Source organism: Passer domesticus, chromosome 11 (genome assembly GCF_036417665.1).
Source record: "Passer domesticus isolate bPasDom1 chromosome 11, bPasDom1.hap1, whole genome shotgun sequence".
Lineage (NCBI taxonomy): Eukaryota > Metazoa > Chordata > Aves > Passeriformes > Passeridae > Passer > Passer domesticus.
Window position 1 is genome coordinate 9,272,610 of NC_087484.1, and position 27,584 is coordinate 9,300,193.

At 43.7% G+C, this 27,584-nt stretch overlaps 2 protein-coding genes and 1 long non-coding RNA gene across 9 annotated transcripts in view; 1 reads left to right on the top strand and 2 right to left on the bottom strand.

The window, feature by feature from the left end:
- Positions 1 to 6,857, bottom strand: part of ARMC9 (armadillo repeat containing 9) — a 55,000-nt gene extending 48,143 nt beyond the window's left edge. For all 7 annotated transcript variants that reach the window (XR_010346180.1, XR_010346176.1, XR_010346179.1 and 4 more), the window contains exons 1-7: positions 6,719 to 6,857; positions 6,187 to 6,274; positions 5,546 to 5,665; positions 4,896 to 5,066; positions 3,732 to 3,887; positions 2,013 to 2,105; positions 1,366 to 1,390 (exon numbers count right to left, since the gene is read on the bottom strand). Coding sequence is in view for 2 of the 7 variants with exons in the window: in XM_064385545.1 (XP_064241615.1) it covers positions 1,366 to 1,390; positions 2,013 to 2,105; positions 3,732 to 3,887; positions 4,896 to 5,066; positions 5,546 to 5,665; positions 6,187 to 6,237 (616 nt within the window). In the remaining 5 variants the exon portion in view is untranslated. The remainder of the gene's footprint in view (positions 1 to 1,365; positions 1,391 to 2,012; positions 2,106 to 3,731; positions 3,888 to 4,895; positions 5,067 to 5,545; positions 5,666 to 6,186; positions 6,275 to 6,718) is intronic.
- Positions 6,858 to 6,885: 28 nt separating this feature from the next.
- LOC135278774 (uncharacterized) lies at positions 6,886 to 7,757 on the top strand. The gene is made up of 2 exons (XR_010346183.1): positions 6,886 to 7,094; positions 7,229 to 7,757. It is a non-coding gene; the product is annotated as an uncharacterized LOC135278774 (long non-coding RNA).
- Positions 7,758 to 12,154: 4,397 nt separating this feature from the next.
- Positions 12,155 to 27,584, bottom strand: part of PSMD1 (proteasome 26S subunit, non-ATPase 1) — a 64,405-nt gene continuing 48,975 nt past the window's right edge. Inside the window, exons 19-25 of the mRNA XM_064385543.1 lie at positions 24,559 to 24,661; positions 20,438 to 20,607; positions 19,228 to 19,320; positions 18,111 to 18,203; positions 15,154 to 15,300; positions 13,164 to 13,318; positions 12,155 to 12,369 (exon numbers count right to left, since the gene is read on the bottom strand). Of these exons, the coding sequence (XP_064241613.1) occupies positions 13,172 to 13,318; positions 15,154 to 15,300; positions 18,111 to 18,203; positions 19,228 to 19,320; positions 20,438 to 20,607; positions 24,559 to 24,661 (753 nt within the window). The 3' untranslated portion in view covers positions 12,155 to 12,369; positions 13,164 to 13,171. The remainder of the gene's footprint in view (positions 12,370 to 13,163; positions 13,319 to 15,153; positions 15,301 to 18,110; positions 18,204 to 19,227; positions 19,321 to 20,437; positions 20,608 to 24,558; positions 24,662 to 27,584) is intronic.

Consider the following 27,584-nt stretch of genomic DNA (forward strand, 5'->3'; position numbering starts at 1 on the left):
TGCTTTCATTCATCTGTTGCCTATAAATTTCCTTTGCATCTCCCCTTCACTGATAAAGTAAATATTCTCCAGCATTAAGTGCCATGGATCCCATATGATGTGAGCAGGATACTGCAAAAATAACCTCTTGGATCCAAAACCTTCATATGAGACAGTCCTCAAATAACCTTTATGAAAAATCCAAACTGACTCAACCTCCAAGGCACATAACAGATCTGCAAATTCAGGCTGACCTGCATGAATTGAATTCCATGACAGTCCCTGCACAAAGCTCAGAACCTGCCCAAATTAAAACTAATTAGGCCCCAAATAAGTCAGGTACAATTGCACAGTTATTTCCTTTTAATAAGAGCATGGGGCTATTGCCTTCAGAAAAATCCTCCACAAGGAAAAAGTGTAACTTCTAGAAAATAAAAATCCAAGAGGCCCTTCTATTATTCAGTGAAAGTCTCATGCAACAACACAAAGCACAAAATAACAAAGAAAATACATGGAACTCACACTGGGAGAATATATTTCTGCTTAATTCAATCTACAAAAAAGTAAATCCTCAGGATAAACCTACAGATAAAATAACTCAAGAGGAAAAGTAATTTTAAGAATCTGACTGGTCTCATATAAATCCTTAACTAGAAAGTATATGCAGAAAGTCAAGTGAAAAAATCAATGAAAGGTAGTTGGAAACCTAAGTTGTATTTATTGAACTGATTTTTAAAAGGCACATGTTTCAAGTGTTACCAGCATCTAACATGATTCTGTGCTGAATTTATTATTTCTGAAGGGCCACAAGTCACACACACACATTAAAGTGTGTATAAGCAGCTTACCTCAAAATGCAACACATCAGCCAGTCACACTTAAATGAACACATTCTTATTCAGGATATACTAATATGCACTATTTTAGGAGGTACTATTTAAACAAAATTAATAAATAGGAACAAAAATCAACCCTGTCCAAGATCATCAAACAGCCATTAGAACAACTGAATGAGACATAAAACCTGGAAGCAAGGGAAAGGATCTGAGGCAACTTACTTTCATCAGAACTAGAAAAAGAAAGCTGCTATGCACTTTGTATGGAGCTCTCCACTTGTTTTTACCATGTTGCAGAACAAAATAGATGTATAATATAAATCCCACTAGTAGGCCCTTTCCCATTTCTAGCCCATACTTATTGATACTGACTGCAGGAACCTTACTGAGCTCAAGAAGCTATCAACAGCTATCACCAAAGCTGGGGTCTGGACTTCCAAGGACTTTCTGCTATGCATCACTGCATCCCCACCCCTGCATGTAAACCTCCCACTATCTCCACAGCCCCTGACAATTTTACAGGACCTCCTTACCACAGCCCAGTATTTACCTTTGTTGCACTGTCCACTCTCCTTCTGTTGCACGAGAAAAAGCAGGTCAGGAAAATGTGCACCTTTTCAGTGTTTGTTCCAGAGACTCAGAATGAGAATCTCAACCAAGTCAGATATTCCTACTATCCCAGCAAACAGCAAGTGCCTGATGCTCTACAGAATACATAAATCAACAATAAATGCATAAAAATCTCATAAGTGTAAAACTCACAATGTTGTCTAGGGACTGGAGATCTTTTGCTGACCTATGAGTGACCAAATCATTTCTAGAACCCTTAAATGCCCTGGAAAATTTTCAGCTAGTCCCTGAAGAGGTTAATTTAAAAGACTAACAGCTTTAGAAATGCTAAACAAGAAGTCAGGTCAGGTTGGTGCCTTTGGGTATCCTGTATTTATACATGGAAACAAAGAATCATCACACGATAAGCATGTAGGTTCATATGGATTTGTACATGGTCTTTATATGACTTTTTCAAAAGTTTATTTTTGAATGTGGAATATAAACAATGTTTCCTGTCATAAAAACACTGAACCGCAATGTTACTGCAATTCTGCAATAAATCTTAGCAGCACACTCTTGCAATAAATTATACTGCCTCTTTACAGTATTGCTAATTATCTGCAAAGTGTTTTCTTAGAAGGATACAAATATAGTGAGAAGCCGAGGAGTCTGTCTGGCTTTAAGAGCCAGCGACAGGAATGTTTCCAATCTTGTCCTTAAATCCAGTGTCCAAGAATCCTTGAAAAGAAAAACAAATAATGACAGTTGTTCACCAAATATGTACACTCTGCAGAAAGTACTGCTTGGATCACAGCAACTTCCCACTAGTAAACAAGGCAGCCAGCACTGGATTTAAAAGATTTTCCCTTCACTGTTACTGATGTGAATTTGTTTGCTCACTCCCCATGAAAGCATACAGAAGTCAGAGGGGAGTTCAGTATTATTCCTAGATAGGAGTTCTACAAACACAAAGCATCTTTATTTCAAGTACAAAACTGTCACATAGTGTTGGTGGCTTATATACACACACAATAACTGCCCTGAAAGAAAAAGCACCTTTAAAGACAAGACACTTGAGAAAAAGAGAAAAATTATTTTCACATATATTAAATAGAGTACAAAATTCATAATTTTGCACTGCTCAGTTTTCATCCTTTGCTCCTAAAAAGATCTGAGAATTGTAAGTTTTGTCAATAACTGCTGCAAGCATCATGACATGACCCTGGTGGGTACAATGTTTCTAAAATAAGGATTTGGAGAAAAACAGCCAATGCAGGAAAAACAGACCAGCAGAACAGACCAAGAGCACTAACTGGAATGCTGTCCCCTGCCTGACGTAGTGTCTCACACAAACAAGAAAATAACAGTTAAGGGAAAAAGTCAAACTACACCTCATGTCTTCTATTTCAAGCCTTCAGTGGAGCTGGTTTCTGCTTGAGGAAAAGCCAGCCAATGAAAAAAGAAGTTCTCTCTTCCAACAAGTACCAGAAGCTCCCTAAATTTACTGCTGTATATATGTTGCAAGCTGTTCTCACAGCTGAGATTTGCCCTTATTTCACCATGCTGGAGAGTGTGCAGATTTACTTGTTGCATTTACCAGCTCAGTATCCAGACAGTGGTGTACCACAGCACGCTGTATATTACCAAAGGATCCTTGTCTCCTACAGAGAGGAGTGCATATGATTTTTCAAGAGGCATTACACAAACTGACAGGAACTCCAGCTATATAAAGCATCAGATGCCTGAGAAAAATATATGACATAAGAACTCTGCTTCGTGAACTAGTGACTCACTGCTGCTGTTTCTCAAACATAAAACAATCTGTGTTTCAACACTAACATGGAATGAGTTGAACAATTCCCACAAGAAAATATGAGTAAATGTGGACTAAGAGCTTGGACACTGGGTTACTCAGAATAAACCTGAGGATCTCATCTTAGATAACACATTAAAAAAAAAGCGCTACAAAGTATAATTTAAAAAAAAGTAGTCATATTCCATCTCTGAGGTCAACCAGTCTATCTCATTATTTATTGCTAGTCCCAAAGGAAAATGGCAGCATATGCCTATTTTTGGTGTTAAACTGGAGTTCCTTATCAGCTGGTAGATCCAAAGCCAGCCCTAAGGTAAGTATCACTTCAGCTTTGATTTGCTATCACAAGCAGCGTGGCAGCAATGCAGGCTGAAGACATCTCCTTGCACCAGAGTGGCTGCCCACAGCTGCTCAGCCAGGCCAGCACAACTGGTCAGGGAAGCATTCAGAGCAAATAACTCTAAAAAATACTACACATGCTTTACCAAAAAATTTGTGCAGGTATGTCAGTTAAGTCAGCACAAAACCATCTCCATCACACAGATACTCACCTGGAAAAGTTCTTTAAATGAAGGATGTACCATGGGGTTTGGAACAAAGGGCAAAGCATAGAAGGGAAGAAACTCTGTGGTCTGGCTCAGTGCAGCTCCTTTTGTTTCCAGGTATGCCTTGAAATAAGAAATCCTTTCGTCAAGTTCAGCCTTGTCCTAGGAAATAAAGCAGATTTAATTTAGAAAACTACCATTCTGAATGCACTGTAAAGCTGGCAAATAAGAGACCCAAATATATTAATACCAGATTTGAAGTTCCAGTATGTTTGTTATCTAAAAACCAGTATTTATTTAATTAGAGAACATACTGTGTGTTTTCACCAGTCATAAAGGAAAATGTAAACCAATGTTGTTGTTTCTCTCAACCAGGTCCAAAGAAAGAAGAGACAGAGAATTGCTTTCTGCATGTAAATTATTCCTGTTCACTTCAGGCTAGATTTTTAAAGAAAAATGCCATTGCTACACTCAGGGCAGAGAGAAAACACATACTTTGGACATGCTTTATTTCAGTGGTAAGTGCAGAAACAAAAAAATCCACTTGCACAGCAGTGGGAAGTGGAGCTGGCACACAGAACAGAACAAAAGCCCCTTAGAGGCTGGAAAAGAGACTTCAGGCATTCAAATACTCCTGCAGCAGCTGACAGGTGAAGGCCAGGAGCTACTAAGCCCTGGCTGATCTGGCTAAGTCCAAACTACTTAAATGTCTCTTCATCATAAAAGTTCCACGTGACAGAGATTTTGTCTTTGGATTTATAGCTCTCAGCATAATATATTGAGCTGGCCAAAACTGAGCTTTGCCATTTAATCAGAAATTAGTGTACTTCAATTCACAGTTCAGTACAAACTCCAAGCAAAATGTTTTAAGAATCTGCTATGATCTACAATTACAAGTGTGAAAGTATTGCCATTTTGGTATTTTCTGAGTTGAAATACTTCAGGAACTTTGCGATAAGGACAGCTCCAACTTCCATCTCTGTACTCCACAATACAAAGGATGTGGCTGAATTAAAATGCAGACTGTGGCCAAAACTGGATACATACTCTTGGAATGATTCTTAGAAAATATCCCATCCTCATCCACACTACAGACAAATAAATGAAGTAAAACAAACAAAAGCAATCTGAGGTTTGAATTTGTGATTTGAATAAGTGAACTAAACTTACAGGCTTTCCCATAGTTTGTTTCAAGAGGAAGGTGGCAAAGTAGATGTGGAGATAGAACTCCAGGTTCTGAGCAACTGGATCACTGTCATGGACTGAAGATAAAATATGCTCCTCCCAGAGGTGGAAGAAAACTTTCTGATCACCATCTTCAAATGCTGTAAGCATTTCTTCCTGTGAAAGGGATAAGCATCAAGTGAAAACCCAAAGACACAAGAGCCACATCTCAGCAGTAGGTTAGTGAATGAAGAATTCCAGCGCCATCTGAACACTTCCAATTAAAAGTTTTATTCACAAATGTCCCACCATTCAGTGACCACCCAAATGTTCTTTCTTCACAGATCTTTAGTATCTTTGAGAGCCTGAATCAACCATCAATACAAGAAGCAAAGCCTGCATTTTCAAGCATATCAGTAAAAACTTAAGGTTGTATAAATCAAAACTATTGCTTTGAGTTCAAAATGACTGCAGATCTGAAAGAAAAATAACCCCAACCCCAAACCTGAAGGTTCCTGTGCTGGAAGAAGACAGCCAGGAGATTTCTTCAAATAATCAAGAATCTGTTCAGACAATTCACTGTTGTAGTAACTCACAGGGGGCTTAGTGACCTCTGTTTTCATTATTACTCAAAGTAAGTGTAAATGATGCGTTACCTGAACAGGCAATGAATCTTCTGAGGGAACATCTGCTGGTTTAGGTAGTGGCTTCCCTTTTATTTTACATTCCTTTTTAAATACTTTCACTGTTTCTTGAAATCCAGCAAAATCCAAATACTGCGAGATAAAAACATAGAGGAACAACATTTGTTAGATTAATGCTTCAGTAAGTGATTAATCCTCTTTTTAGGTGATTAACGCTTCAATGAATGGCCCATGAAATGCCAAAGTTTCTCTGCAGGATGGTTCACAAATGTCAAAGACTGCAAAGTGATAAACCAAGAACTGACACCTCGTGGTGGGAAAATACCATCTCTCCATTTCCTCCTGCATCCTAGAGACAACTGAGTACACCATCTCTGAAAGAATGATGCCTCTTGGTTTAGCCAGTAATTTCGTTCGACCAAAGAAGAACATTTACTGCTGGCATTTAATGGACATTGAGCCTTTTGAACTGACAGAGCATGACAGGAGTCAGCACAATTTCAGAGTGTAGCAACACATAGCCAGATAAACAAATCCAGAATTCAGGCCTCAGTTACAATGCCTGGCTCTGAATGCAAACACTGAGAAATCTTGCCTTGCAAGAATCTTTAAAAAAAAGAAAAGAAGAAAATAAATAAAGAGAGAAAACCAACCTCTTTCACTAGTCCAAGCAACTCAGCTTCATACGCTAAAACATCACCCATTGCTAAGGGCTGCTGCTACTTCTCATCGCTGATACAGCTGGAAAATGGCAAAGAAGGGGGAGTTAGTGCAGAGCACAGGGCTCACACAGCACAGCCCTTCAGCCACAGCATCTCCAGAGGTAGAGGCACAGACAGACAGACTCAGAGAGATACACACAGGCACAGGTCTACCTGCCCCACTCTCACCTGCACCACATCCCACAGCCTCACATCCTCCCTGTCCCAGTCCTTGCTGCCTCGCATTCTCCCTTGCCTCAATCCCCCCTATCCCCCCTCCCACCCGCCCCAGGCCCCCCTGCCTCCATTCCCCGAGCCCCATTCCCACGTGTCCAATTCCTCCCCGTCCCCCATTCCCAGGTGTCCCAATCCCCCCGTCCCCCATTCCCAGGTGTCCCAATCCCCCTGTCCCCCATTCCCACCTGTACCAATCCCCCTGTCCCCCATTCCCAGGTGTCCCATTCCCCCTGTCCCCCATTCCCACCTGTCCCAATCTCCCCTCAGCCGCCGCCGGTGTCGCCCCGGCAACCGCGGCCCCGCCCCCGCCCCGCGTCCCGCGCACGTGACCGCTCTCAGCCAATCGCCACGCGGGACCGGCGCGTCACGCGGCGGGGGCGTGCCCGCGGCGGCGGGGCGGACAGCGCCCCCTGTGGGGCGGCGGGCGCCGCGGCCTGAGGGGGCTGCGGGGCTCTGGGGTCGGTTCGGTTCTGAAATGGCGAACGGCCTCAGCCGGGGCCCTGGGCAGGGAAAAGCCTTCCCGCTTGGAAGTTTCGTTTGAAAGAGATGCGGGGCGAGGAGGGCGGAGCTTTGCAGGGAGCGAGTGGGGCAGGAGGAGGCTGGAGCCCGGCTTTGCTTGTCAGGTCCGCACTGTCCGACAAGTCCTTGCCTGGTGGAAGCCCCGCCAAAGCAAAGGGGAGGATTGGCCCAGCCCCTTATCGAGTCTTGTTCCCTTTTCAATTAGCAGTGCTAATTAGCTTTTCCCCACTAACATCAGGTTTCCGGCAAAGGTTAGCTCCACGCTGTAAGACAGCGCTGTATGATCACCGGGCTCTCGGTGTGAGGGAGATGGTTTTCAATAACAGCAAGGCATTGCAGCCAAAACTGGCAAGGGGCTGCGAGAAAGGAACAGCTAGAGATCTCTGTTAGGAAAAAAAAGGATGTGGACAAAATAGTCTGGGAGCTGGGTGCACGGAAACAACAGGACACAGAGCTTCATCACCAGGAGAAACAGCCCCAGCCTCACTGCCCTCATCACAGCAGCACAGCTTCGGTGCTGCCACCAGCACAGACCAGTGGCCACCTCTACAGCTCCCCAGGAGACTGCAGAACCTCCAGGCCTGCAAGAGAAACAAGCACCGGGTTTCATCTGTGAAGCAGCCCATAAACTCTGCTGTCCAATGCAGATGTTTCCAGCAAATTGCTTTCAGCTGCTTCTTGTCCACCCCTGAACACCAGATTTCATGCTTAAGCTAAAAATAAAAAAGACCTTGATGCGAGGTTAAATTAAACAGAGAATTTGCCCAGCCCTGCAGGAGCTATCTCAGTTCCTCCTCTGGGAGGGCATGGTGGGGAGACAAAAAGTTAATCCATCTTGGTTCTCATTGACACAGAATGGAAAAAAATAATGAAATAGGAGAGCCACCCTAAAACTGAGAACAAAGACACTGCACCAATATTTCAGGCCCTTTTTCCTTTACTCTGAAGGGGAAAAATTTGTTCCACGCTTCATCCCTTGCAGGTTATCTTGGGAGGAACAATGTCCCCATAATTTCTGCTGACAATTAACCTCGCCTGTGCAGCCATTCTTCCCTGGGTCACCAGAGCAGCTATTTATACCCTTGGCCAGGGATGCTACTGCCACCAAAGCACTGTCCTTCCCCTTGGCCAAGCCTGCCCCAAGGCAGTGGGCAGCGAGCCCAGGGTGCCCCCCAAGCACTCTGCCCTGCTGCACCTGGACCCTTACTGTGTAGACCCTGCTGTGCCCATTTTCTGCTCTGCAAACACAAAATAAAAAACCCAGACAGACACATTGCTGAACCAGACCCTGTCAGGCAGCAGGGCCCACCAGAATAAGCGCACTGGGCAGAGATGTCTGGGATTATGGTCCTGAGTCACCCCTCTGCCATATGTGGGTAACACTAATTTCCCAGTGGCAGAGACACTGATGGCTCACCTGAGCACCTGCACAGGTATTTCCTCTAAGCAAAACCCAGAGCTTTAGCTGTGCAACCAATGCCAGGAACTGGAGTATGGAGCTTAAAACAAAACTCCAGATCCGGGCTGCTGCCAGCTGGAACATCTGCCCACACAGAACAGGATTTCAGAGGCCAAGTCAAGGCAGTTCCAGAGGCTGGGACAGCATCTCCTCCCAAGACACAGGGCATGGGCCAGGCTAATCCCTCAGGTGCTGGAGGAACACATTGAACCAGGTCTGCCCAAGCAGTTACTTTCACTGAGGGACCAAAGACCATGGCTTCCACATAAAACAACCCTGGGCATAGATCAGCACCCTTGGCTGAAGGCCTTCAGGCCCATTAGTCCCATCAGAGGTTACAAGCAAACCAATCAAGCCTTGCACAGTCCTGAAATGTCCATGGTTACCAACTCTCCCATCCTGCCACTGCTGCAGGCTCATGGTGGCCCCAGAGCTGGGCTGGAAACCCAACCAATGCCAAGAGCAGCAAGCAAGGGCAGAGCCTGGGGCTGGCTGGCATCTGGCAGGGGTGAGGGTGGAGGGTGCTTCAGCTGCCAGGAGATAAATGGTCAACATCATCATCATTATCAGCAGCGCCCACCCTTCACTCTGAAAGGCAAGGAGGAAGAGCTTTGCCTGGCCCTGGGAGGAAGGGGACAGATAAGGAGGGTGATGGGGAGAGGTGAGAGGATGAGGCCACTGAATGCCTGCAGGGGAGGAATAGCAGTGCTGGGGGGCTTAGGGCTCTCAGCCCCCTCCTTGAAGACCTCTTGCCTTGGGAGCTTTATCTCCATCACCACTTCAGACCCAGCATGGTGCCAAGCAGGGGTCTTGAACCCGGGTTAAGGAGTGGAAAAGGGAGGCTAAGAAAATGTCCAGGGCCTCCTGGAGGGACTCTGGGATCTGTCAGAGCAGCATGCTTTAGAAGTGATTTAATTTGCACATGGGTTAATTGAGATGAAACCCATTAGTCAAGCTTCCTGTCACCCCTGCCCCTCCCTCTGGCAAAGTCAGGAGTATTTAGGTCCAATTAGCCCCTGACAAACCATCAGGGTGGGTCCCTCTGCAGCATCCCCAGACAGGCCCAGGAGAGCAGCACTTCCTCAGCACTAATGAGTCACTGAAACAAATGACATTATTCAAAGCACTGAGCCAGTCCCGCTGTTACTGGATTCATTTGCCTGAGACAAAGTGATCACACAGGTTTCCAGAGCCTTCTCAGAGGTTTTCTAGCACCTTTGCAGAAGACTTCTGGACATTTCCTGGCCATTTCTAGTCTTTTTTTTTTGGAGGTCCCCTCTTGTATCTCCAGAAATTCCTAGACTCTTCCTAGAGGTTTACTAGAACCCTTTTAGGGCTGTATAAGCCTCCTCTAACACACACAGGCTGGCCATTTCCAAATTTCCCAAGTGGCACCCTGGAAATTGAGCAAAGCTCAGCACCTCATTCAAGCACCGAGTGACTTCAAGTGGTCACAGAGCAGCCTGATTAGTAAACTAAGGAATTACGTAGAGATTAAAAAAAAATAAAATTGCATGTATAGGATCATTGTATAGTCTGGATATGTTTTGTAACACAAACTCTCAAAAGCACTCTGTAGGAGCATTTCTAGTCCTGTCTGGAGTCTTTTGAGCACTGTCCTGTGAGGAATCAGCCTCAGCTACACACGTGTCTCGTGAGACACAGAGCAGCATCTTCCTGTCCCAGGTGGAGAAAACAGCAGCTGGGGGACAAAGCCAAAACAGTGGATGCTTTGCTATGAGTGTTCTCAATCCTTTACACAGTAAAGAGAAAAAAACTATGAGTGGCAAGACAGGGAAGTGAGGACAGGCCAATTTCCAGTTCCCTCCCAGTGTCCCCAGCCTGGCACACATGGCTCTTTTCTTCCAGTCATCAAAATGTTCTCTAAAAATCTGTGTGTGTAACCTTACCTTGTAGCCCCAGAATAGCAGCTCAGAAATCAGTTTGGGACTGAGGTTTTACATTTGCTTGTGCTAAGGGAGCTCTGGGGAAACATCACTGCCAGAGGCAGTAGGGATCTTACAGGCACAAGAGAATCATTTAGCACAAGAACCAGAGGAGTCCTCCATGGTGCCCCAGGCAGTACCCTGTGGCTTGGTGGGAGCTGCTCTACACATACAGGTTTACACAGCCTCACTGAGGATCTGCAGCAAGCATCAGATATGTTTTGATTACCTTGAAAAATCTGTTGCAATTAGAAAAGTGTGGCCAAAAGTCCCATGAAAAGCAGCAGTGTTCACAGCTTGGCCAAAGCACCAATGCAGGACTTCAGGGCCTTCTGAGCCAGCTGTTTCCAGCATTTCTACTTGGACTTTAGAAATCCTCTAGCAATATCTGGCCTCTGTCAGGTTGCTGAACAGCTGAAATGAAGGGTTTTCTTCTCCCAGTCTTTCCCTCTCCACAGTATTTTACAACACAAGGCATTACTATCAAATTACCTGAAAAACACCACACACCATTATTTGTTGGCATTGTAAGAACATGCTGGAGTAAGGGATACAGGTATCCATTGAAAGGAAAGGAATTGCAGCACCAGAAGACTCACCAATGTAGATTTGTCTGCTTCTGTTTCTTGCACCACAATACCAGGTTTTGACCATGGGATTGGAGCAGTGGTTCCCTCTTTCTTTGACAGTAACACTGTCTGTAGCCATTTCAGGTTCATTCTTGGCTCCACTCCATTGGAGAACAGATCTGGATGATGCTGAGAACTGCAAGCTCTAACCAGTAACCTGAGACATTTCAACTTGAGGGACTTCTGCCTCAAGCCGAGGACTCAAAACTGGTTTTCAGTCCCACACCTCTGCTCAGTATTCCTTAGCTTTGCAGAGAACAAAGGCAGACTATCCCATTGCTAGAGTAGCATTCAAAAAAATAAACCATCTGCTGTAGAAGCTCCCAAGCACTACGTGCAAGATGTATCTTCCATTATTACCAATGCACGTGAGATGGTGGTATGTTCACATGCATAAAATACTCTCCCCACACACAGATACAATAAAAACTTCATTGCATTTAAGTGCTGTTTCAGATAATGGAGCTTCACCTAGCATTTGCTGGCAGCAGACCAGGGCTGCAGTCTCTGGCTTGCTGCTGGGACACCCTTTGAAGTGTTGCAGCCCTAAAGGTGAAGGGCCAGCTGGATAGTGAATGGTGGAGCACCATTCCTTCCTTCTGACTGCTCCTCATTCCATATCCCTGACTAAAATTCCCCCTTAGCTAATGATACACATCAGTGTGACAAGTTACATGCCTGGGTCCACTCCATCTAGGCCTGCAATGTAACCTGCTCATATAATCTATTTTGCACATATTTGGTGAAAGCACACACACAAAGAAAATGGTTTCCCTGAAACAAGGAGAAACACGCCCCTGTTTCCCCATCATTAACACCCAGAGCCCTTTTGTCAGCCCCACACCATCACATGAATACCAGGATAAGTGAGGGGGAAGATCACAGAGGGAATCTGGAAGCAGACCTCATCTGTGCAGCTGCTGGCCCTCTGTGGCATCAGTGCTATGGCTGGCCAGGCTGCAGCTGTGACCCTGCTCAGCCTCAACAAGTGCAGAGGTGTGCACAGATCCCAATGATTGTACAGAGGAGCAATCAATCAAGCTCTGCTGGACAAGGATCCACAACTTGAGTTTAGTTTTTAACATTTTGGGAGCATAAAAGTTGTTAGCTTCTTTTTTTTTTTAAGCCAGTTTTATGTCAAGAGTTTTTAATATATTTATTTGAAAACAAGGTTTTGTGAAAGAGTACACTAAATAGCATATATCTGTTCTTCAGCCATAAAACACAGACTATCAGCTTCAGCTCAGCACAGATTGGGGCTGCATGCACTGAACATCAGATCTCAATAGGAAGGTCTTCATGCCTGTCTCTCTGATATCAAGCATAGTGTCTTCTTCAGATGACCCTGGAGAAGGGAGAGAGAGAAATCAGAAAATCAAATGCATTTAATTGAGGCTTCATCTGGTTGACCCCACACACTCACCCGAACCTGTCACTGACACAACATTTACAGTTTTTAGCAAGGAGATTGTTCCCCTGCCCATCCACCAATTCAAGTGCATAATCTCTGTTCGTAGGAGTCCTGAGACACGCCAGCCCATATTTGGAAATAAAGCAACTGGATTTGTGCCTCTCAGGGAGAAACTTGCACATCCATTCAGGCAGTTTAACCAAGGAATGTGAGAACTGCACCATTTATTGCCTGCATCAGATCTACTACTAGCATTCAGAGGCCATGACTGAAGTGCCTTTAAATTTTGCTAAGAACTGCTGGGAAGACAAGGCAACTCCAGGAAGCAGAACAGTAGTTCTGTTTTGACAAATCCTGGAACCCTGAGGTCAAGTAGATGACAGCTTTGTTATGTAAACTATTTGCCCCTCTGGGACCATCTTTCAGGAGCTGACTAGTCCCCTGCACTGCTCCCTGCCCAGCCTGGCTCTACTCAAGAGCAGTTAAGCCTGCCAGATTAGAGAGCAGATCCAGTACAACAGGGTCAGGTCTGACCAAAAAGAATGAACTTGTGGACTTCTAAGCTGCCAAACTCTTAAAATTAGGACAGAACTTTTTTCTAAATCTGCCACAGAAGCTGTCAAAGAGCTAAACCAAGAATGCTGAGTGCTGGTAACTGCTTCAGTTGGTACAAAGAGGCTTTTCCTTCACTGGGATTTAAAAAGGCAACTCTGCACACTACACTGTACCTCAGGCCTTAATCATCAATGTACTCAAAGGGCTCTGGTGGTTCAGGTTCTTGCTCCTCTTCCTCAATCTTCGGACCATGAGCTGCCACGGGTTCAACCAGCTCCTCCATATCCTCACTGGTGTCCTTCAGGATGATGATGCCTCCAATGGAAAGCTGCAAAACAAGTGCCATGAGCATTTAGAGCTGCTTGCCTCTGCCTCATGGTGGAGTGTTTGTGGCCACAGAGTCTAACCTAGGCCATAAGAGACTCCTCAGCAGGAGTGAGTTTCAGAGGGCAAAGCATCTGACACTCACCTGGATCTCTGTCTGATAAGGGCATGGAACAGAGTGGGCAGCATCTATCCAGGGGTACTTTTTATATTTCTTCTATCTAGGTCTCAGTTCAATAGAAAGTGACATCTGGATTCACAGCTTTTCCCCATTCCCAGGCTGGGGCTTTCCACATGAAAACTAATTGAACTGTAACAGCTTTATAAGGCTCATCTTTTCAGGTTTACAAAACTTAGTGAAGCCTCTCTGTGTAGCTGCCTCCCAGGAGATTCTCTGAAACAGAGACTAATCTGATCACTTGTTTCCACAGAATGAGGAATGCTATTAGCAGAACCTCATAAAAACAAAGGGGAATTAATTACAAAGATCACAACCAAACACAGTGGCAGGCTGCAGCACCTCTGGGAGTGAAACACAAGGCGCAAAGAGGCAGTGCTGTGTCATGCCTGGCTGGGATCAGGGCTTTGGCCACAGCAGGATTTCGGGCTATAAACAGCATTTCAAAGAGGTCTTTTACTCTGGCATTCCCCAAAGCAGAGCAAAGGTCAAGAATGGCTCCATTCCAAGAGGCTCCTTGGTTACACACCCTAATCCCAGCAAAAACTGCACTGTTCTGTTGTCTTCAAAACCAGTTTATGGGGCTTTAAGGCAGGAAACTGAACTCCCCCACCAAGGACTCTGCTCCTTTTGAAATTGTAGCAAACAGACACATTTCAGTGAGTGGACACTCATTGGAACACACAGCAGATCTTCCCAATCCAAACAGCAGTTGGGTCACCTCGTTTTAAAGGGTAGAAACTAAAAAAACCCTTCTGCTGCTTTGCTAAAGGAGATGTTTCAAAAGGGAACAGCACACAGAGAATTCCAATGTGCTGATGGAATTCCAGGAAATCCATTTATTAAAAACATCACTATTTTCCAGGAAAAAGTATTACTACTACTGAACACCATTTTCCCATGCATAATCCTGGAAATGGGGTTAAGTCAAGCATGTTATTTCTTGAATAAAAATAAAGGGCAGAAGACTTTGACTCAGGGGATTTAGAGTTCAGGAGCCAGCTTATCAGATTTGCAATATATCTGAGCATCTCACGGAGAAGTTAGGTACCCCTTGGGCTGAGTGCTAAAAGACCTTCTTCATTCTCCACCTGACAATCACATGCTCTCTCTTCTCTATGTTTACAGGAGCTGAAGGAACTTTTCTAAAGCCAGATGTAACTCAGTAGGAAGTATGTTCAATGATAAAAGCCCTCCATGTAGGTATAAATCCCACTGCAGGGTAATAAAGCTCCAGCACAAGTCCTAATGTATTTCACTGCTTTGACACTGAACCTGTACAACTTCTCCACCTATTTTAAAGATCATGGCTCAGTCTTTATGTTTCCAGTAATGTTATTAATACACAGAGTATGTCTGATTGATTTTCATACTGCACATTTGACACAGGTACAAGAAGAAAGAAAAATAAAGCAGCATTAGCATGGCAAAAAGGTTTTCAGCAGCTCTGACTTTCCCCCAATTAGAACTGCCTGTGATCATTTGCAGAGAGGGACATTAAAAAAGGAAATATGACAGCAGCAAAGGTGCAAATCTGTGCAGCACATTCCAGTGCTGCACCAACCTTGAGTTCTCATGTACACACAGAACTTCTGGGCCTTACAACAAGCCCAGCACTGGGAATGCTCACCAAGCACATGGACTGGGAAGGTGACACTTACTGGTTTGAAAGGCTGGTACCGGCAGCTCTCTGTCATAGTGAGAACTTTGAGCTGAGCAGGCATGACTCTGGCTGGGTTGTCCAAAAGCTGGAAGTTTGGTTCAGGCTCTTTTTTCTTTTCTTTTTCATCCTTCTTTTCATTCTCATCCTGTGGAGGGAGAAGAGATCAACATGATTTCAGCAGTAACCTCTAACCTTTCACAGTTTAGCAAGGTAAGGTACAGGCAGGCAGCAATTTCACAGTGTGGTGAGAAACCATTCTTTTGCTGAGGAACATGCTAATATTTATCTATCAGCTGGCACAGAAAATGCCAGCATGGATCTAAGTGCTCTTGGCAGGGAAATGCCTCACTCTCAGCTGCAGATGAAAGCAAGTTCAGCGAGAGGTAGCAGTGGAACAGTTTAACCTCTGCTTTCCCTTTCTCCTACCTTTTCTGTAAACTCAGTCATCATTTTTTGTCACAACTGAAGAATCTTTAATATCATTACTGAGCATATGAAAATTGCCAAAAGCTGCTCTTGTATTTTTGGAGCTAGGAAGCTGTCACTGACATTTCACAGTACTGGTAGTGACAGCAGTTCACCCAAAATGACTCGGCCTCAGCAACTCGCTAGGGAATTACAGTGAATCCCTCCCTTATCAATGACTCAGCAGCTACAGAGAAAAGCAGAAGGAAAAAAACCAGTATCCTTTACATACTTCAAAAGGTGGGTCATTTTTTCCCTCTTGCTCAGAAACATTTGAGTAGCAAACAAAACAGAAAAAAGCAGAAAAGATGGGAACAACCAATAGGAAAATATCGGGAACACCAGTGAATGCATGGCACATCCTGTAACAGCAGACAGGACTTTCTCTGGCACAGCAGCTGCTCATTGCTGTGCACATCCCTTGGAAGCTGTGGATTACTAGTCATATAACAGACATAAGAGGGAAACAGGAAAGCAATGATACTTAAAACATCAGGACATGGCAGAACACTCAACTCAAACACAGCAGGTGGCAGCAAGCTCCCTGTTTACTATCCTTGCTTTTCTGCTCGATTCAGCCAAATAAACTTCAAAAATCTGGCCACACACATGGACACAACATGTGAACCCCTTCTAATAGATTGCTTCCTCTCAACACCTGCACTTAAATGTAGTTTGTAGCAATTTGTGTAGAAATATGCATCTGTTCAGCACATTTTGCTTACTACATAGAACTGTAAGAACAATTCAAAGAAAAGGCAATGTTTGGTGACAAGAAAACTTGACAAATGAGAACAAAACCCAAACCCAGAGATTATACCTTGCATGCATGAGATGATGAATTTTCTGGGCCAGCTGCATGACACTGAGTGTCTACAATGTAGCCACACCTATGGTGTTAGGTTATTTTACATACAGACCTTTGATCTTATGCCACATGTATGGGGTTTGTTAGACTAAAATTTAAATTAAAGAGGCCAAAAGGGAAAGCACCTGGGGGTGCTGGTTGCCAGTGACTGAACATGAGGCAGTATGTGCTCAGGTGGCCAAGAAAGTCAACGGCATTGTGGCTTGTGTCAGCAGCAGTGTGGACAGCAGGACCAGGGCAGTGACTGTCCCTTGTACTTGGGACTGGTGAGGTCACACCTTGAACCCTGTACTCAGTTTTGGGCCCCTCCCTACAAAGACAGACACTGAGGTGCTGGAGCATGTCCAGAAAAGGGCAACAGAACTGGAGAAGGGTCTGCAGCACAAGACCTGTGAGGAGCACCTGAAGGAACTGACAGGGCTCATCCTAAAGAAAGGAAGGCTCAATGGGGACCTTATCACTCTCTACAACTCCCTGACAGGGGGTCATTCTCCCAGGTAACAAGACACAGGACAAGAAGAAATTACTTCAGGTTGTGCCAGGGGAGGTTTAAGTTGGATATTAATAAAAATTTCTTCTTCAAAAAGGTTGTCAAGCACTTGCAGAGGCTGCCCAGGGGAGGGTGTAGTCACCATCTGTGGTGGTATTCAAAAGATGTGTAGATATGACTCGGGGACATGATTTGGTGGCGACCTTGTCGTTTCTGGGGTTAAATTGGACTTGGAGGTCTTTCAAACCCAAAGAATTCTATGGGTCCACAATGCACTTTCAGCTTACAGTTGTTCTTGGAATATCTCCATTTATGAGCAGGGCACAAAAGAAAGTCTTTTGTCAGTACTACAAGAATTTTAGCTGCCATATGTTTTGCAAATTACAGCAACCATCAAAAATTAATTTCTCCATTACTCAGCTTGCTCCAGGATGACACATTATTCACAGATGAAGATGACAGCTTCCAGTGTCAGGTCTATGAGCTGAAAGAAATCATCAGTGGACCAAAGCAATCACCAGAACTACTGAGCAGCATATGGAACCTGTGCTCAAACCTCAGCTGGTTCTGAGCTGGGTGTGGATAAATGTCAAAAAGGTGAACATTTCAGAATACGAGGTATAAGCATGTGCAAACCAGAATGTTTAAACTCTTCAGTGCTCTCAAGGTAAATGAGACACTCTCAAGCAACTGCTACAACACTTCTTTATAAAAGGTCAGAGGTCCCAAGGATATGAAATTATTAAGCCTTTTCTGCATTAGTAAGAAAATTACTTGGATAAGGGTCTAAAATCTGTAGGTAATGAAATAGTACTCACAAGGTTCATGCAGTTAAAGGCACAAAAACCTCTAAAAACAAGCTTTTGCCTTTAAGGAAGCCAGGTACTTAACAACACTGAGGAAGATTTATCAAAAATAACAAGATTCACAATTAATAGCATCTCTTGCTTTTAACAGTGCACACACAGACTAAAGGTGCTAACCAGTGTCTGCAGCAATGTGTATCAGTGCTTTGCTCATAACACAGGTTGCAAGAGGACAGAGATCAGTGCATGTCAACTTTCATGACACACATTCCACATTTATAAGGGTGGGGGGGAGAAGACATTTAAGTTTCAAAGTGTGCACCCACCACTTCCATCTTTTCCTCTTCCTTCTTCTCTTTCTCCTTTTCCTTTTCCTTCTTCTTGGCTTTTGCAGTGATGGACAGCACAGCAGTGGAAACCTGGATATGGCAACAGAGGAGGCATTCAGTGTGACCCAACACAGCATACTGAGTTTCAGCCCACCAGGCTGGAGTCTTTTGGGAACAAATGGCAGAAACTTTCTGAGAGGGTCAGGGAGCAACAGCATTTGTCACATTGCTGGTGAGAATAAATGTGGGCTCTTGGCACATTTTAACTTTTGGCCAGGGAAGTTTAAAGAGAAAAGATCTGTCCAATTCTCATCCTATTCAAAGGCAAGAAAACAGCTATAAGCAGTGAGCTTTGCCTTTCATGAGAGTTAATTTCTGGATTCCACAGTGGCCTGGAAATCTGTCCTGTCCAGCAGTCAATTCTGGTAAGATGTTTTACAGTTTTCACACCATGTCATTCATCAGCATGACATGCCTGAGGTCTCCATTGCTCCACAATTGCTCCCTAAGGGCTGCTCTGCCTGCTGCTTTGCTCTGCTCAACAGCTTTTACCATCCTGTGCCAGGAGACAAATTGCTTCCACTATTGTCCCACTCGTGACCCCACAGGTCTCATCTTCTCCTTTTCAATACCGAGATATTCTCAGTGCCACACTCACCTGTTTGCAATCCATGGAGCTGACAGCTATTATTCTAGCTCATGGGCCCACTGCTCCTTCCATATGGGACTATTTGAGAAGTGTCTCACCTAATATTCTCAACGGTTGCACTGGAGCAGCATTTTGGAGCTCAAGTCACAGAAAAGGACCCTGCTGTGCTGGGTACTGCACACACAAGTCAGTAGGGCATGGAAAGCAGGTTTTTTATTCAATACTTCTGCTTGACCACTTCAGACAAGGGAGGATGCAGCAATTCAGTAGCAAAGCACTTGTATGCCACAATCATCAGCAGTCCCAGGCACAGCAGGAAAATTTACCTAGCATTCTCTTTCAGAGACTACAGCACCTGCCAATTTTTCCTTTGCTTTTTAGATTCTCTAGTAGTACCACCAAAGTCAATGTTTATACTAGAAGGGAGAATAGGTTAGTCTTTACACAGAAAGGCAGCTCAAATACCTTTTCTTTCTCCTTTTCCTTTGGTACCTCAAGAGGTGGGGGGTAGGCAAATGTGGACGGCTTGCAGTTGGACTTGTACTGGACTTTTGGCATCTAAGACAAAGAGTTTAAAACAATGTTAGAAACTAGAAAAGCAGGGGAAAAATCCACAGCAGAATAATTACTTTAGCTTCATTTTCCTTCCAGCAGAGACAAACACAGATCCTCTAAAGAATACAAGCTTCCCCTTCTCCCTCTCCGGAAGCTGAGAAACTGTTATCAGTGGCAGTGGTTCAACTAGAACAATGTTATTTAATTATTCTATAATTTGACTCTGGCAAGCTCTTCTAGCCCTCTCCATACACTCTATCCTATTCACACCATGCTTTGTTTTCATTGCTTCAAAGCTTTTGTGGTTTTGATGTTGTTGCTGTGTTTGTGTGTACTAACACAAAATTGGTTTAAGATCTAAGTGAAGATCTGCTCTATCAATGCACGCGAGGGCAAACCAAGCACTGACATTCCCTCCCTGCCAAAGGACTGCACATTTGGGGCTGAGTTACCAGTGACACACATTCTCTTACTCTTGGCTACTTAAGCAAGGATAGAAAGCATCTTTTGATAGCCAATCCAAGTTCTTAAACACCCCCATGCTGCCACATCCAGAAGTTTTTTTGTGGAACTTCCTAGCTTAGTTCTTCAGCACAGGAGGCCCAGCATGGTACACAGCTTACAGGGGCTGTACCACAGCTGATAGCTGGAAGAACACATGCACAAGAAAAGTGCAGTACCCATGGCTGCTCAGTTTAATGTTTAGTCCTCAAGGAATCCAAACAAATCCTCTTTTCCCACTGCTAGCTTTCCTAGGGGAGAATATCACATAATTTATCTGGGAGGCCAGGGGGGCAACACACTTTTTAAAAAAATAACCCTGACCTTTAAGTGATAATGGGGTGGCCTCTGCCAAAATATTCTAAATAGAGTTCCTTTCTTTTTAAGTTACTTTGAAGGAAAGAGGTCAGTGTCTGCTCTCTACATTTTTCTTGTTCTCATTCCCACCAGAAGCTCTGCAATTTAAGCCAGTTTTTCAGATTTCTTCCAGTTAGTACCTTTTCTAGCACAAACAAGTCAGAAGCATGCAAAGAAAACCAACAAATCCATGAACATGCCTTGCAGACCACTCAAATATTCCAAGCAACTTTTCAGTCTCTTCTCTCTTCTCATTACATACCTTAAGATCCTTGTTAAGGCCAATGACACAGGTTGGGGTGAACGCCAGTGACAAAAAGTGTGACAGAGGGAACCAGAACCAGAACTGGGTGAAGACCAAAACCCCCACCACCGAAGGCATGTGCGTATGTCCTGTCCTCGACTGCAGTGAAATGGTCACATTATGGCCCCCTGTAAGGAATCACAAAAGTCAGGGAATTATTGATTCCCGGGTACTCCACAAAGACACCTGAGCAATGACTGTCAAACAGCTGCTGTCAAAGGCCTGCACAGGCCACAGTGCTGCCAGTTTCCTCCTCCGGAACACACCTCCCTCCTTCATTGTGAGCTCAGCTTACTCAGTAAAACAGATGTACAGCACAGCGACCACACTGCTCTAAAGTACCCAGACAATCAGGGAATACAGCCCTTCCTCCATGCTCATTTTGCCAGGATACAGGTTAGACAAAAGTACAGGCAGTGAGAGGGGGAGAAAAAGGCAAACTTTTGCTATAAACAGTTTTAAAACACAGCATATAAATAATCCACAAGACACGGCTCAGGAGGAACACAGAACAGATACAGCTGAGCATACAGAAATTTTTCTTTCTGCAACTGACTCCCTGAACTATCAGTCATTCAGAAGAAATATGCCTAGTTTTTTATTCTACACCATCTCAGTGAAAAAAAAAATGTAAACAGCAGCAACTTCAGAAGTTGTTTCTAGACATTATCAATCTAAGCTGCACAGAGACAAGCTCCTGCAGCCTTTGCAGAAAAATTACATCTCTGCCAGACAACCAAGTCTTAGACTTGTACTTGCAAAGCAGAGACCCAAACATACATATGTTGATGTAGTGCAGAAACATCCAGCTAGAAACAAAATTGAAAGACTAGACTTGCAGACAGAGTGAGAAAGTGTTAATCTGATCTTCTGTCTGCTGATAAACACAGTGCATTGAGTTGAAGAGGGCACCAGGCAAGTCCATTACTGCTGACAAGACCTGGTACAGGGAGGTTAACTTTGTTAAAACACAAACACCCACTCATCAGGCCACTTTGCAGCTGAAAATCCCAAACTGGAGTAGTTTTTCCCAGGCTCACACAAGCAGCCACCTCAGGCAGGGCCAGACAGCAATGGAGCTGTCTGAGTTTTAAAGACAAACAGAATTCTCTTCTGCTGCCAAAACTAATGGAAGCCCTGACTGGAGCAGCACTGTCATCTTGGGCATCTGTCAGGGTTAGTCCCAGCAGAGGCAGTGCAAGGTGGGACATTTTAATGCCCTCCTGTAGGATGCTCTGCCTACATTCTATCTCCTTCTTTTTTCTTTTGTGGTAGCAATACATCTCCTGCTGTTTGACAGGAAAACTCCTTCCTGCTACATCTTTGAAGAAGGATTAAGATATGGTCTTGTCTTTTTCTACTGCTAGGTCTGCTCTGCTGCTTAGTATTTTCTCTGATAGCAATCTCTTGCCCTTTCATCTGAATTTGCTACAGCACTGTGGGGGACTGCCTGAGGTCTTGTGCTATCCTTAAACATGTCAAGCAGAGCACACTCAAATTTCTGGTTTTCTCCCCCATCTTCATTTTGAACTTTATTTTACTGTGTCACTGTGTAAGGACCAGGCCCTGGTTATAAGCAGATATTCTGAATCAAGCAGCCCAGTGAATGTTGCACAAGCAGCTTAATTGCATTTTATCAAACTTTTGCACTTTAATTTTCAGAATCTTAACCTATAATTCAGATAAAACTTAAAATTATCCAGTCTCTGGAATTTCCTGAATTAGCAACAGATTTAATATGCAGAAGATGCTGTCATGCTACTTTTTTTCTGCTGTTTTATACCCACAAACAGTCCACTCTCGCTCCCAGGATTTTGCAGGGAGCAGGAAAGGTGGGGAGACATAATACTGCACAATTGTGATTTATCTTTGTGATTAAATAGCAACCCTGACTGCCTGGAAGGGAACACATTCCAGATCTTTGGCTGGATGAATAAAAGCTGTAACATGATGCTTGGAAAATAAATTCAAAATACACTAAAGAAAAAATTTCAGGAATCCTTGTAATATAAGGTCCATCTCCCAAAATTCACACTGCCACTGAGGCAAGAGGGGTTTGGGGAAAAACCCCAAGCACTAAGTCAAATTTAGTGTCTACTTTTTTCTTATTTTATTAAAGAAAAATGTGGCTGCTGGGGCTTATCAATGCCCCAGCAATGACAATGACCAAATTCTTCAATGCCCCAGCAATGGCAAAGACCAAATTCCTCATTTCCACTTCAGTGCTCCCAAGGTACCCCACTCCTTCCATCAAACTACCAGCCTAAATGGCTGCTTCATTGTCAGAGCAAAAACCCCACCTCCAGCTCATCATTTCCCAGGCATACACTGGAAATCTTGCACTTCTAATCAAACCCTGTCATTGGAAGAGAAGTGGACTTTTCTCCCCACCCCACAAAAAAAGACAGAACAAAAAAACTAAATTTAATTGCCCCAGCTGTGGCAGAAAACACAAAGAACATTTTCTTCCTGGTAATAATAAATTCTATAACTCATTGTTTCAGATAAGCACTTCCAGTTGTATAGGAAGGATAAAAAGAATTTGTTCTTTTAGGAGGTTCTAATGAAAGTGGCAATAGGTTAAGAAAAGGAGTTCACAGCTTTCCCTGAGTCTCTCAGCAAGAAAAAGAGGTTAAAGTTGGCACAAATTCCCACAAAGTTTAGTAAAATAGGGAATTTCTGGTTTCCAAATCATTCTACAATACATGAGTGACACAGAAAGCAAATAAGGTTTTAGTTGTATTTTTATGATTTAATCTTAAGGGTCAGAATTCAAAACAGGTCTGTACTGCTGAGAGAAAAATCCCAGAGCCAGCTAGTCCCTGACTTCCCAGCAACTGAGTGTGAGCATGGGAACAACCAAAATTATTCTGAGAGTCTCGTGCCAAGAACATTGCTCAGCCTGAGCTCCAGGAGGCATGAAGGTGGTGCCTGTTACTGATCAGGCCTGGTCCTCTGTGACAGAGCAGCCTGACATGGCCAGCAGGGAAGCTTTTGAAAGCTGCTTCCATGTAGATAGGTGCAGGCAGCACCATGTTCTTCTCCCCATGGCACAGCCTGGAGAGGCAGAGATTCACACAGACACTGCACCCACACTGCAGGGTGCTGTGCCTGAGCCAGCACAGGTAAATGCTGAGGCTCCGTTGCTTGTGGACTTCAGGACTAATCTTGATCTCAAGAGCACAGGAAAATCCAGCTTGTTTCTGCTGTTACAGGGGATAAGGACATGCATGGCAAGAGAAAGCCTCAGCACAAGAGACCAGATGGGAGAAATTGTGGTTGGAAACATGCAAAAGAAGCAAGCCCTGTACAAATGCTACCTCAGCAGAAGGAAAAATTCAAAACACTGTCTGTCCTCTTTGCTTACAGAAACTGTCCTTAATAGGCCCTGCAACTCAGCCCTTGTGAAATGCTGATGGCTTTGGAGAATCCTATTCCTGACTCAACATTTAGTCATTAACATTCATGAAAGGATGTTTTCTTTGCTAGAAAAGTCTAGCAAAGTCTGTGAAACGAACTGGGTCTTCTGAAAAAACACTGATGCAGTTAACTGTTTCCTTCTTTGTGCAACCTCTTTTAATAATTATGAAAGTAGCAAAACCTAGTTATTAAAGACATATATATAATCTTATATGATTTTTAAAACTGGTTGTGTAAAGTTTTACCGGAAAAAGAAAAATATGAGGACTGGATACCACATGATTTCTGAATTTCTGGAGCAGGTGATGATTTAGAAAAATAAGGAAGGAACCTACCATACTATAATAAATCAACATTAAGGGTCACAAAACAGACTTAGAGAAAAAATATTCTATTTTTCCAGACTTCTGGACACAAATTCAGCCCCAATGACTGGGCTGAGTCTCTCCTAGCAGAAACATGCTGATACAAGCTGAAACTACAAAACAGGGTTTATTTCTTTAATTAGCTAAAATTCCTTGAAAACAGAGATTTCTTGCTACTATGACATGAGAGGCATAAAACCAGCACATCATTTCCCAAATTAAACTTGGTGTTACAGTGACTGCAACCAAACAAGCTTAAGAAATTTTAGCAGCTTTAAATGTTTGAGGAATTACCTGCATCCAAAATGCCTTGTGCCAGGATTGCTCCAAACTTTGCCATAACATCATCATGCTTATCATTGATCACTTTGGAATAGAGCTGCCTGAACTGGCTGACCTGGTTAAAAATAAAAAGGGGAAAAAAAAAAGAGAGAGAGAGATTATAAAACTGACTGCATGAATCAAGTTGTCCATCTTTACTAGAAGCATCTTCCATTTCTGCACCCTATAATGACATTTGCATTTTCAACAGCTTTAAGTCACTGGTATTACAAGTCACGCCGTTAATAATTAATTACAGAGATTTTCCTCACTTGAAGATATCCATGTAGTGATTTTGAAATATTCAGGATGGACATGTATTTCCAAATCACATTTTGCAAACCTCATAGGAATACCCTGAGATTCTCTAAGGTGTCACTGGAATAAGAGAGCAATTGATGAGTTTGTAGTAAGAACTATTCTATGTTCTTATGTGACTGACACTGCACTTTAATAAATTTCCTCCATTTCCTATTGCTGAAAACCCCCAATTTATTCCATTATTCGGAACAATATTTCTGCTGTACCGATAATGCCCCTATGATACATCATCATCACCTAAATGAACAGACACTCTCTAGGTGACATCTTCCCTGCTTTCACTCTTTCAGCCAGTAACCCAGTGATACTGCTTGTCACCTCAACTCATTCAGCACTGATGGCATCTAGCCTGATTAAGCCACTTTGTGATACCAGAAGACTTTAACATTCATACAAGCAAGTCACGTCCCGCTAAACAGGACTGCATTAAAATGACTGTTTCCCACCAATGGACAGTCTCACTACCATGAAGCACCAGAGCAACCAAAGCTGAACAAAACAACAATTCTCTGGAAGAGCAGAATGCATTTATTAAAACTGTCAGGGGAAAACAGCAGCTATTTCCATTTTTCCGCGAAGTCCAACAATTTGTGTGCTAATATTAGTTCTGTACTCACCAATTCCTTTTTGCATTATAATGTTGTTAGTTATTAGTCCCCCAAAGAAGGTGACTTTGCAATTATTAAAACTAAGAAAAAGGAGCAACATAAATTATCAGGGCAGCCACACAGACAGATGTGTGGCAGGGTTTATTCTGGCTATGCAGACCAAACTTTGCTCTTGCTTCACTCCATTTATGCTTTTTCAAGTTCTCACAATTTTTATTTATAAAAGCTTACACTGAGATTTACATGTTCAATGTAAATGGTTTGCTTCTTAAATCTGACCTCTTTGCAACTGGAAAAACACCTTAGTTTGCATTTGCAGCCTGGAACGGGGCCTCAAAGGCAGCCACATGGAGACCAGGTGAACCTAAGCCTTCAGGTATTATTTGGAACAGACACACTGGGAAACAGAAGTAACAGGTGAAACTATTTGTCTGTTGAACAAAGCAGCAGAATTCCAGTGCCTCTGTTTAGATCACATTGTTCCTTGACTCTGGGCTTAGCTTCTGGGTTTGGAATATTTATGAAAACACACATATGTTACAAAGCTCATTTGGTGGACTGTAATCCAAAATTCACACTGTAATCAAATCTTCAGAGAACTAAACCCTGGGTGAGAAGGCATTCAGCAGAACTGCTGATGTTCACACTGGTGTCTGAACTGACAGAGCAGCCTTGGAACAGAGGGCAGGAACACCTCACTTGGGAAGGTGAGAAGGGCTAGAAAGGGAAATCGTCCACCTCCCTGGTCACGGTGCACTGCCCCTGAGAGCACCCCTTCCCTAATACACCTTCCTCCGCTCCTACTCACGTGTACATTTGTCCAGAGCACATGAACAACCCAGGCAACAAGCCCACCAGGAACCTGCCAGCTTTGGCAGCAGGACCCTGTGCAGGGCAGAGAGGTGTCTGACACTCTGACAAGGGACCAAGGACAGAAACCTGGCTGCTTTACCTGAGCACATCGACTGCCACCTCTCCAGGTGACAGGGACAGGTTACAACAGATCAGCTGAGAGCAGGCATTCAATGAACAAACACTGAACAGCTGCAGTAAGAAACACTCCTTATGCCATCTATTATAAAAATACAAAATATGTAATTCCATCTCAAGAGCATATAAGTTCTGCACACCTGTGCATTGTGAGCCAAGGATCACTGCCAGGCCTGGAAAATGCACTAAGTAAGTGTGCCCTTTCCAGAGTTTAAAGTCAATGGAAGCAGAACTGTTCTATGAAAAGGTGAGAGACTATCCTGCTCAGACTTAGGGGCCAGGCCAACCCAGACCAAGGATTGAGACCAAAGGTCTCAACACTCAAATGCATAATAGGCCTGCATGCTTGTTCAGGCTGTTCCTACAAAGCAAATGCTTCACTGGAATGGGAATTTTGACTGGATCCGGTCCCAGCTGAAAACATTCCTTGCTGCAGGGGAAAGCCTGCTTTGGCTGCAGCAGTTCAGGAAGGAATTAACCTCACATGGAGCTAATGCTCCAGCTCTTGGGAAAAGGTGCTGGGGCACTCACCTCCTACAAAACAGAGCAAGATGTCAACAGCCAGCCATTTCTTAAGCTGTCAAAGCAAAATCTGCCAGAGTTTGTCTAGTAAAGCCCTTTTAACTGCTATTATTTTTCCTTCAAACCACACAAGAAGCAAACCCAAACTACTGTGCAAGTTTATTTAACATGCTATGAAACCCACAAGCTTTGTTTCTCCCTTGAAATCTTCAAGCACTTAAAATCTATAGCATTTGGAAATGCTACCTAGAAGTTTATTTGGGCAGCTTCCAGGAGGAACACTAAAATATAGACAATGACTCATTTCATCTTTCTAACAAAACACACACCCCATTCTGATAACTAGTGCTGGCCAAAATGGCATGGCACTGAGTTCAAATGGAGCCAAACACAGAACCTTGGAAACAGGGAGGAAACAACAGAGACTTGGAGATAAGAGAACGATACAGCACCATTTCCTACCACCAAGGGCTGTCATTTACCAGGCTATTTACCACTTCTCCCTCCACCAGTCAATATTCATGCACATGAAGCCCAAGAGATTGCCAAGAACAAGAT